This window comes from Octopus sinensis, linkage group LG21 (assembly GCF_006345805.1).
Source record: "Octopus sinensis linkage group LG21, ASM634580v1, whole genome shotgun sequence".
NCBI lineage: Eukaryota > Metazoa > Mollusca > Cephalopoda > Octopoda > Octopodidae > Octopus > Octopus sinensis.
The window spans coordinates 16,089,734-16,101,947 of NC_043017.1; the positions used below are offsets into that span (position 1 = coordinate 16,089,734).

A 12,214-nucleotide genomic window follows, 5' to 3' on the forward strand; every position below is an offset into this window, starting at 1 on the left:
ACTGACTGGTGGGGTAGTTTGAACTTCTGCCATTTCAGATTTGGGAGGAAAACATGTAGGGCACTCCAGTGGGAAGCATTTGTGAAGGGGAAGGATTGGGCAGTTAGTTTTGAGGTGGGAGCAATGGGCTTACGTGCGAATGGTACCCAGTTTAATAGATGAGAGGAGCAGAGACTGTAGTAGTAGAAGGGAAAAAGAGTGGACACAGTGTCACAGTGAGCCAGGGGTTTGTGTTGTTGTTATTTAGCCCTAGGTCAGTCTCGAATGAGCAGATCTATGACTGTGTGTTCCAGCTGTGACAGTCCAAACCTTTTTTACAGGATGGTTGAAGAGTGATTTGACACATAGCTGTTACTTCTAGCAGGCAAAAGAACCATACCCCTGGACCTTTTGGAAGGTCTGTCTCACGAGTAGATGCCAGGGTATATAATCTTGGGTGTATAATCCATAATGTGTGATGATGTATGTGTGTGGGGTAGGGGGAAGGTGTACTGACCCAGAAAGGTCATCGGTTATCCAGTGACGGCCATTCATTGGCACTGTAAGAGGGTTGTAACTGATGGCTGACCAGGTATAAAAAGAGGTCAGCCTCTAGTGTGGTGGATATCAGTACCACTTCTATTATGACCACCACCACCACCACCACCACCACTGCCTGCTCTTTGATTGCTCTTTTTAGCATGTCAGGTCGACCACATAGAGGTGCACTTGTGATGATAAAGTCAGAAATGGAAAGTGATAGTGAAAATGGTGGTGATGGTGGTGGCAAGGTCTGCTGTGGGAGGTGAGGTTAGTGGTGGTGGTGGTGGTGGTGGGTGTGAGATCTCTAACAAATTAATCAAATGTGACCCCAGGAAACTGGGGCTGAAACTGAGATTGTTAAAAACCCTTGAAGGTTGGTTTTAACCTGAAGCATTTTATAAACCCATGTGGTGAGTAAGGACCCTAATTTTTATAAACTCTGGGAGTGGGGTTGAAGATCCAGCACTTAAGAAACCATTAACATAAATATATATGGTGGATGAGACAAGAATTCAAAGGCCCCTTAAGGTGGGGTTGGTGTTAACTCTCTGGTAGTCCATGAACCCTTAGGGAGTCAGTTGGGCTGAGTTGGGCCTGGGAATTTAAAGGACAGTTGGGGTAGAGCTGGTGTTACTCTCTGGTAGTCTGAACCATTAGGGAGTCAATTGAGCTGAAATGGCCAGGGAATTCAAAGGAGTGTTGGGGTAGAGCTGGTGTTACTCTCTGATAGTCCATGAACCCTTAGGGAGTCAGATGGGCTGAGCTGGCCAGGGAATTCAAAGGAGTGTTGGGGTAGAGCTGGTGTTACTCTCTGATAGTCCATGAACCCTTAGAGAGCCAGTTAGGCTGAGTTGGACTGGAGAATTCAAAGGGCTGTTGGGGTAGGGTTGGTGTTAATATCTAGTTTTTCACGAACCCTTAAGGGGTCAGCTAGGATGGGTTGGGCCAGGCTTCAGCATTTTACTTCATACATTTAAAATATCATGTCGGAGTTTTATAGGTATCTCCAATAGATGTACTCGCTGGTGGAGTTGGTCCTTTATAATATCTCGGATGTAAGTCATACAAATAAGTTTTAAGTTTATCGGTCTGTACATGTGTTCTATGAGCTTCTTGGCGGTGTCTGGGCAGAAATGATCATTTTTGGAATATGTGTAGGTAAGAAACCTCCGGAATTGGAACAGTTTACAGTGGCGCTGAGTTGGGGTGACAACATCCAACACAGAATACAACAAATTCAGATTTTGTTTGAGGATATTCCGCAACCAAACACCCTGTTTCTGGTAGGCTCTGCAATCAATGATGGCACCACCTTGAAGAAGTTGTCGGAGAATGGTCAAGTCACACTTGGTGTACTTTCCATGTGAAGCTTGAGATTTCTTTAACACTTGGTCCAGTTCATAGCAGACAGGGCTGTAACCTGAAACAGGAAAATGATTCCAATTACGGTAAACAGAAAGGACAGAATGATAAATAATTTGTTTTTAACTGAGGAACTCGAAGTAGACAGAGCTATAAATAACAGCATGTAAGATAATGGATTCTTTTTGGATAGAAAATCTCAATGGCTGCTTTGTTAAACTTGAATAATTTCATGAATAATGGAGTTTCTAAATGTTTGTGATGTGTCACAGGCAACCTTTGACTTTTCCTATTCAAAGGGATTTTTAACCCCAAATTTACACATTATTAGTTATAGCTTTATCTGTTTCCAGTTTAACTGTTCCAAAAAATAATTTGGCATTCTCTCAAAAGTTTATAAATTCCTAAGACATCAACAACAGACAATTCTCAATGGTAAGAATAAAAATTCTAAAACAGATGTAGAAATTCAAAAGATTGCTTTGGTCCAGTGGTAGAACATCTGTCATAATTACATGAGATGTGAGTTCAAGTCCTTCTAGCAACCTTTCACTTTTCTACTCAAGGGCTTTTTAAACTTAATATTTACATGCTGTTATCTACAGCTTTATCTGCTTCCAGTTTTACCGTTCCAAAACAGAATAATTTCACATTCTCTCAAAGTTTCTCAGTTCTTATAGCTTAACCCTTAACCAGTCATATCCAACCCAAACATTCTACGTGCTTTATTTTCAAACAGGACAGATCCGGTCTTTCACACCAACCCTACAATGCCAATCTAAAAATAAACAACCATATCACCGAAATCTGAAAGCTACAAGAAAATGCATGATTAATTGAAAACATCATCATCATCATTGTTTAACGTCTGTTTTCCATGCTGGCATGGGTTGGATGGCTTGACCAGAGCTACCCTGGCTCCATGTCTGTTTTGGCATGATTTCTATGGCTGGATGCCCTTCCTAATGCCAAACACTTTACAGAGTGCACTGGGTGCTTCCACTCAGCACCAGCCCCCACGGTAACCCTCTCTCTCTCTTGGAGAAGCACAAGCACCTACACACACAGTGTGTAACTTCCGCCTACCAAATTCAATCACAAAGCTTCGGTCAGCCTGGGGCTCTAGCAGAAGACACTTGCCCAAAGTGTCACACGGCGGGACTGAACCCGAAACCCTGTAGCTAGGAAGCAAGCTCCCTAACCACACAGCCATGCCCAAATGCTAAAGGGTTAAACAGAATAATGTTTGATTTACGTTTTTGATAGGTTAATCAGTTGAACCCTTGACATTTGGTAGGGCCATTGGTAGTAGGAGGGAGGAAACAACCAAAAGGTATCAGTTACTGTAGTAGGAAACAATGTAGGAAACAGAAAGTTCTTCTCAAACAAGGGCTGAATTCTTGCAACCGAGAAGACCTCCACCCAGCTCCATCCCCAAGGCCAGTGGGTGGTAGTGGTGGTGATGGGGTATTACAGACAACTGAATCATTGCTCTCCCCACTACCCCCAAACTCCATTCTATGACTGATACTTATTGTATCAACTCAATAGAATGAGTCAACAATGTGGTTACTCGCCCTGCTAGAAACAGCAGCCACATTTCTCTTAAAAATCACACCTGAATGTGAATACATTTGATATTGTGGTCCCATGTTTTGTGTTTAAAAAAAGATAAACACTGGATGGTCCTGACAGGAATGTCGATGATTATAGGTCTGATGGATAAAGAGTGACCGGAGGCTGAACAGTATCAACATCAACAACTGCAATAGTAATAATAACAAGAACGAGTCACCCCCCACCCCCACCCCGGCAACTACACCATCACCAGCAACAACGGCAACAATAACAACAACAGACACACCACCATCAACAACAACAACAGTGATGACAAGAATAAGAATAAGAAGAAGCAGTAGAGCGCCGATTCACCTTCGTGGTCTCGAATATTGACTCTGGCCCCAGCACTGAATAATTTGTTGAGAATCTGGAATCTTGTCTTTGTATCATATTTCTTGTTCATGCAGACATAGTGGAGGGCTGGAAATAGAGGGGAGGGGCAGACGGGAATTAGAGAGAGAGAGAGAGAGAGAGAGAGAGAGAGAGAGAAGGAGCAGAGTATTTAGTGGTGGTCATCAAGGAAGTTGTCTTCAAGGTAATATACACATCAATACTGAAATGATGATGATGATGAAGGTAAGTAAGGTAATGTGGTGATGATGATGAAATAGTGATGGTAGTGGTGATAATGATGATGGTGGAGGTGATGATGATGACAATGATGGTGATGACGATAGTGATGATGATGATGGTGGTGGTGGTGGTGATGATGAGGATAATGATGATGGTGATGATAGTGGTGGTGGTGATGGTAGTGATGATGATAGTGGTGGTGGTGGAGGTGGTCATGCTGATGGTTGGTTTACCTGTGCAGCCGTTCTGGTCTCGAAGGTTTACCTGGCAGTTTGAGTCTAAGAGGTGAGTGACGATGTCGATGATATCGTAGTGGGTCACCAGGAAGGCAATCATGAGGGCAGTACAACCTGGAAGAGTAATAACAGAATGAAGGCCACAACATCAACAAGACATTTAAATAAGGTTGGTATGGGAAGAGAGTTGTAGAGACATTGTCTGAATAACAGATGGGATGGTCACAACCAGAACGGCTTTGATCAGGGCTGACCTGGGGCTAAACTGCAACAAAGAAGGACAAATTAGAAAATGTAGTCCTAGATACATCATGACTGAATGAAATAAGTGATGGTCACTGCTGGAACATCTTTGATTATAGGTCAGGTGGATCAGGGTTGACCTGGGACTAAACAAAACAAGGACACATTTAACGATGCAATCCAAGATACATTAAGCCTGAATAAAAGTCAGGATGGTCACAGCTGGAACATCAGTTGGATCAAGGCTGACCTGGGGCCAAACGACATCAATGACAAAGGAGGCCACAAAAATAATGCAGTCCTAGATACATCTTGTCCGAGTAAAAGACAGGATGGTCACAGCTGGAACATCTTTGATTATAGTTTTCTTGGCTGAGGCCTGACCTAGGGCTAAACATAAACAGTATGACTTTCCTTCTGTTTTGTATTGGTCAAAGCAAGAATTCTTACCGGCATTGTCCTGTTTATCAACTTTGCTACCCTTCTCTATCAGTTGCTTCACTATCTGTGCTGACTGACCACAACTGACCGCAAGGTGAAGTGGTGTCCGGCCAAATCTGTCCTGCTTGTTAACTGGTGCACCGAATGCCAAGAGTTTTTCAAATATTTGCTGAACATCTGGACATGAGAAAGAAAGAGTGAGAGAGTGTGAGTGAGGAAGAGAGAGAGAGAGAAGAGAAAGCCCCTGAGTAACACATAACAACTTCTGGACCCCACAGACCTGTTGTGTCCTCTCTCTGCATGATATTACCCCTATTACAAAGGCCTCTGACTTCCCCACCAACGTTATTTGGGATACCCCTTTAGGGTACCCCATTTAAGGAAGCTGAGAGTCTATGACCAACAATAGCCACTCCACCCAATCCTTCCTCCCTTGCATGTTTACCCTCTGGAAACTATACTCAGTAAAGTCCAACTCCAGAACAAATCAAAACCAAAACATCTTGGAACCAAACCCAAATGGTGGACCTTGTGTTTTGGCAACAATGAAATTCTAGCCCTTCCATAATTGCCTCATTTGTGAGGAGCGACAGAAAGTAAAGAACAAGTGGGAACAGTTAGGGTTCACTGGACACTCACACAGCTGTGTTCTTCATCGATGGTATCGCTTAGGAAGTACCACTGATGTCTTAGAGATGGAATCTTGTTTAGCTTCAAAAACAAAGAATAAACAAAGTCTGTACACACACACACACACACACACACAAACACACGGATTTATTTCCAGGAGCTCATTTATATAATCTATAGTATTCAATATCACATACTTTCATGTTTGCAGACTAACAAGATTATCGGATCATAATCTTCCATCTATATATATAAGATATACACAAATACATATATTTAACTTATTCCTTGTGAGATTAAAAACCTGATGTAGAGCTCAATATATGTATGTTTTTGAATGAAGTATTGGCTAAGTATACAGTAGTGAGAAGAAAGAGAGACGAGAAAGGAATAAACTTCATAAGATAGTCATTTATTCCACTGTCATCTCTTTCTTATATAACAATATATTATGACCATTGTGTCTGGGAATCTTTTGTCACACACCTGTGACCTCTTCAGTGACTCTTCCATCCTATGTGTCTTACATACATACATACATACATACATACATATATATTACAGCTGTTTCTGCTATCAAGTGTATGTGTGTGTGAGTGTAAGTCTGTGAATCTGTCAGTGTATGTATATGTGTTTGTGAGACTGCACATGTATGTCTAGAATAGAAAGTGCACAGCAGCGCTCTACCCACCGTCCCACACATCCTCCTCCTTCTCCGCCAATTCCAGAACCAAATGGAGAATCGATGTCCTATGTTTCGTTGCATTCTCCAAGTCGATGCCTTTGTCAAGGATTCTGCAGACTTTCTGAAGATCAAAATGGGAAACGGCTTCTTCGAGATCATTTTGCAAAGGGAACGACTTGTCGTATGTTTCGTATTCCAGCAGAGCATCCTGGAAAAAGGAGAAAACAGAACCAAAAAAAAACTGATTTTAGGAAGATTTTACAGAAAACCAGTCCAAAATAATGCATTCAGGGATTTCATTTTCAGTTTTAAATCTCAATCTGCTTGGGGTGGGGGGTGGGGGGCAAGACCAGCTATTTCTTAGTTTGATGAAATAAAAGACCAAAACACACACACACACACACACACACACAGGTGCAGATGTGTCTGTGTGGTTAAGAAATTAATTACTCATTCACATGGTTTTGAGTTCAGTCCTATTGTGTGGCACCTTGGGTAAGAGTCTTCCATCATAGCAGGCTGACCAAAATCTTGTGAGTGCATTCGGTACATGGAAACTGTAAGAAGCCAGGTGTACATATATATATATATATATATATATATATATATATATATATATATATATATGATGATGATATATATATATATATATATATATATATGTATCTCTCTCTCTCTCTCTCTCTCTCTCTCATATACATATATATATAATATATATATATATATAATATATATATATATATATATATATATATATATATATATATATATATATATATACAGATTGATAAATATATAGAGAGACAGACAGATCTATATATATATATATATGCATGTATCCATCCCAAGCTAGCATGGAATATAAATGAAGAGCCAGGGTATGCTCACAAATGACAAGGATTAGAACATAGATGTGATGGTAGAATAAGAAAGAGAAGGTCATAATATACGCGGTCAGGTGTTGCCAAGAAGGTGCGAGAAGGGAGTGGGGGTTGCAGTGACAGGTGAAGAGATGTGGGTAGAGGACAAGAAAGGAGATTGAAAGACAATCATAGTTTATAAAAAGGGAAATGTGAGGAAGAGAAAGATGCTGTTTAGAAGAGGAGGAGTTTGGTTTCTTGGTGTCAAAAAATTGTTGTTCCAAGTGGGTGGGACACAACTCTTCTAGCACTCAGTTTTGCTGACGTGGGTGGGTCTTCTCTAGAACCTCACATCACCAAACATTTCAGTCCATCATAATTTCCTCTGTGAGCCCCAATATCCTAAGATCAGTCTTCACCAGTTCATCCCATGTCTTTCTGGGTCTCCCTCTTTCAAAGGTACCATCCACTTTCTGTATCCAGCTGTCTTCACTCATACGCCTCACGTGTCCAAACCAATGCATTCTCCTCTCCTCCATGCCACATTTAATCCCTCTTACACCCAACTTTTCTCTCAGCACAGCTGTGCTTCGTCAGTCATACAAAATCCAATGTAGCTTACTACCTTCCTTCCTTCCTCTCCAGCCTACGCATGTCCTCCGTAATCAAAGCCCCTGTTTCACTACCATGCAAGATAGCAGTTCTCACATAACCATCATACAATTTACCTTTCTCTCTGAGAGAGAGTCTTTTTGTTGCCAACACAGGTAGTAGCTCTTCGAACTTCTCCATCCAAGTCTTATTCTAGAAACAATACTTTTAAAGCATCTACCACCATTACTAATTTGATGACCTAAATAGCAGAAACTATCTGCTACCTCAAGAGAGCCTGCTGGGCATTTGGGAGTCTAAATACCCTCATGCTCTTAATGCTTATTGTTCCTGTGCATCTGCCACACATGAAAGTAATCTTATCTCTTAACCTACCTATGATTCTACTGCATCTACTATGCCTCCATACCTCGTACACAAATGGAATTACATCCCACTCCTCTCCTACATACTGAGCGGGGCCATTTACCTGACAGAAATAGTCTTATCCACTTTATTGTTAACAACAGTTTTAGTCTTTGCCAAGTTAACTTTAAGAGGTGGAGGCACATGGCCTAGTGGTTAGAGCAGCGGACTAGCAGTTGAGGGGTCACAGGTTCAAATCTCAGACCGGGCAATGTGTGTGTTTATGAGCAAAACACCTAAGCTGGTAGAAGGTAATGGCGAACTTCTGCTGACTCTTTCGCCACAACTTTCTCTCATTCTTTCCTCCTGCATCTTGCAGCTCACCTGCGATGGACCGGCATCCCATCCAGGTGGGGAACCTATATGCCAAGGAAACTGGGAAACCGGCCCTTATGAGCCAGGCGTGGCTTGAGATGTAACAACTTTAAGGCCATCTGATTCCAGGTTTTGCTTCAAAATCTGGAACTTCTCCAATTCTACTTCAGATTCTGCAATAAGAGCAAGATCCTCAGGATATAGCATTTCTCATGGGCATCCAGTTTTGAATTCCTCTGTTATGGCCTGGAGAATTACGAAGAACAAGAATAGACTAAGAACTGATCCCTGGTTAATTCCAACTTGTACACTAAATTCACCACTGTATTCAAGGTTGACTCTCACTTTACTGACAGCATCACTGTACATGGCTTGTATGGCTCTAACAAACCACTCCTCTACTCCCAGCTTCCTTAAAGACCACCCGGTAAGAGAGCAGGGGACCCTGTTGAAAGCTTTCTCTGGGTCAACAGAGGTTAAGTACAATGGTTTATTTTTGACCAAATACTTTTCTCGTAACTGTCTCACCAGGAAAATGGCATGTATGTATGTGTGTGTGTATGTATGTATGTATGTATGTATGTATGTATGTATGTATGTATGTATGTATGTATGTATGTATGTATGTGTGTGTGTGAGAGTGTGTGTGGTCTAGTGGTTAGGCTGTTGCTCTCACAATCACTAGACTGTGGGTTCGATTCTCAATCTGGCCGACATGTTGTGTTCTTGAGCAAAACACTTCATTTCTCATTGCTTCAGTCCCCCTTTCAGTCAGGGGGGGGGGATGTTGGCCTACTCACCCAGTCAGCAGGGTGACATCATTTGAAGGCTAAAAAGATGCAAAGCGCATTGTGATCAGCAATGTGTAACAACATCTGATAGGCTGGTTGGTCATGTGATCACATGACATACATACATATACACACATACATACATGTGTGTATGTGTGAGTGTATGTTTGTGTCTTCCTGGCACAACATTGTGAAACAGCTGTAAATGAGTGTCACTGTCTTACAAGCAGTGTCATTCATTTTCCAATCTTCTGTGAGAACATGTTCTGGCCATAAGAAGACACTGACTTTAGAAAATCCTGCAAGCATGGAAAAGTGGATGCTAAAATGGCTCAGTGGTTAGAACGTCAGGCTTACAATCATGAGGTTGTGAGTTCAAAATGCTGGACTGAGCTGTATGTTGTGTGCTTGAGCAAGACACTTCATTTCATGTTGCTCCAGTTCACTCAGCTGTAGAAATGAGTTGTGGCATCATTGGTGCCCTTTGCCTTTCCCTTGGACAACATCAGTGGCGTGGAGAGGGGAGGATGGCATGTATGGGCAACTGATGGTCTTCCATAAATAACCTCGCCTGGATTTGAGCCTCGGAGGGGAGCTTTCTAGGTGCAATCCCATGGTCATTCATGACCGAAGGGGGAACTTTAAGTCAAAGGCCATCCATGGGCTTTGAACCCATATTTCCTGTAAGTAAAATAGCTTTTGAGATTTTTTATTCAAAAAGGTTTTGCGACCCAATAGTTACACTGTTGCTTATAGCTTTTTATGTACTTTGAGAACCAATTACCCCACACTCCACCCCCAAACCAAACATTGTGTAATAACAGGCGTGGCTGTGTGGTAAGAAGCCTGCTTCCCAACCACATGGTTCTGGGTTCAGTCCCACTGTGTGGCACCTTGGGTAAATGTCTTCTGCTATAGCCTCACAGCGACCAAAGCCTTGCAGGTGGATTTGGTAGACGGAAACTGAAAGAAGCCCATTGTATATATATATATATGTATGTATTTGTATATATATGTGAGTGTGTGTCTTTGTGTCTGTGTTTGTCACCCCACCACTGCTGGACAAATGGTGTTAGTGTGATTACATCTCCATAACTTAGTGGTTCAGCAAAACAGACTGATAGAATAAGTACCAAGCTTAAAGAATAAGTGCAACGGTTGTTTTGTTTGACCAAAATCCTTCAAGGTGGGGCTCCAGCATGGTCGCAGTCAAGCAACTGAGACAAGTAAAAGAATATTGGTCAGAGTGGTGCCAATGCCTCTCAAGAGAATCCAAAATCGATTCAGGTTGTTCCCATTGTGTATGAACAGCCATGCTACATGGTAGGGAGACTTAGGCTGTGACTGCAGAGGACATGTGAAAGCCTGAAAGAAATGAAGCGAGGATGAGCTGCTCCATGTGCAACGTCAGTGTGCATGTGCAACAGAGCATAAGTGTTTTAGGAGAAATATTGGGTGTAAGTGGCATCATATGTGGTGTGCAAGAGAGAAGACTGCACTGGTATGGTCGTATGATGTGTATGGACGAGGACAACTGCAGAAAGAAGTGTTGGTCTGTGATTGTGGAGGGAACCTGTGGAAGAGGTAGATCTAGGAAGATGTGGGACGAGGCAGTGAAATATGATGTTCAGTTGTTGGTCGTCATGGAGATGACAAGGGAGGGAGGCTTCTGGTGGTTTGTTGTGCTTGAGGAGACACATCAGGCTAAGTGAACTGTGGTCCGTTGCCAGTGCTGGTGACACATAAAAGGCACCCACGCTGGTGCCACGTATTAAGCACCCAGCAGACACTCTGTAAAATGGCTGGCATTAGGAAGGTCATCCCAGCCATAGAATCCAAGCCAAAACAGGTTACTGGAGCCTGGTGCAGCTCTCCAGCCATGTCAGTCCCAGTCAAACTGACCAACCCAGGCCAGCACGGAAAATGGACATATGATGATGAGGATGATGGTAGCTCAAAATAGGGAGTTCTAAGCAGTCAACAACTGAGGAGGGGTCAGACTTCTTTCGGTATTTAGTCCCGTACTTGTCTCTCATTATGTGTTTACATATTTTACACTCGTTGGTGACATCCTGCTCTTATTGTATATTATTTGGTAATTGGCCCTGTACTCATCACTCAGGTCTCTACATAATTTTTACTCGTTGGTGATGTCCTGTACTTGATGTCATCATCATTTAGCGTCCGCTTTCCATGCTAGCATGGGTTGGACGGTTCGACCGGGGTCTGTGAAGCCAGAAGGCTGCATCAGGCCCAGTCTGATCTGGCAATGTTTCTACAGCTGGATGCCCTTCCTAACGCCAACCACTCCGCGAGTGTAGTGGGTGCTTTTTACGTGCCACCTGCACAGGAGCCAGATATATATATATATATATTATATATATATATATTATATATATATGTATATACATATATGTATATATATATCCACATACATATCTATTTATTTGTCTCAGTTTATGTCCCTTTCTCTCTCTCTCCATATCTATCTCTATATTGCACATGGGCTTCGAATGCTGACCCTCACAGGGGAAACGACTAGCTACCATGACATTTGGCGATTTTCCATGCTTGCAAAGACCAGTTAAGTCAAGTGAAATCATAGTTGTGGCTGTTGTCGGTGTCACGTAGCAAGCACTTGCGCTGGCAGCTTGTAAAAAGTACGTTTTGTGTGTTGGGCCAGACGGAGGCAATGTGGCCAATGCTGGTGTTGTGGAACCGGCACCCATTACACTCTTGGAGTAGTTGGCATTAGGAAGGGCATCCAGTTATAGAAGCTATGCCAAATCAAACTGGAATCTGGTGCAGCCCCTAGGCTTGCCAACCCTCATCAAACCGTCCAACCCATGCCAGCATGGACAACGGACGTTAAATGATGATGATGGTGATGATGATGATGTGTGTGTGTAATTCTCGAGG

At 42.5% G+C, this 12,214-nt stretch overlaps 1 protein-coding gene across 2 annotated transcripts in view; it reads right to left on the reverse strand.

Moving 5' to 3' along the window:
- Positions 1-254: 254 nt before the first annotated feature.
- LOC115223012 (ankyrin-1) overlaps positions 255-12,214 on the reverse strand; it is a 13,112-nt gene continuing 1,152 nt past the window's right edge. Inside the window, exons 2-7 of one of the 2 annotated variants that reach the window (XR_005003350.1) lie at positions 6,319-6,520; positions 5,007-5,174; positions 4,311-4,427; positions 3,817-3,924; positions 1,380-1,942; positions 255-1,116 (exon numbers count right to left, since the gene is read on the reverse strand). Coding sequence is in view for 1 of the 2 variants with exons in the window: in XM_029793438.2 (XP_029649298.1) it covers positions 1,488-1,942; positions 3,817-3,924; positions 4,311-4,427; positions 5,007-5,174; positions 6,319-6,520 (1,050 nt within the window). In the remaining variant the exon portion in view is untranslated. Of the gene's footprint in view, positions 1,943-3,816; positions 3,925-4,310; positions 4,428-5,006; positions 5,175-6,318; positions 6,521-12,214 lie in introns of both variants that reach the window. The other variant, XM_029793438.2, reaches the window with a different exon arrangement.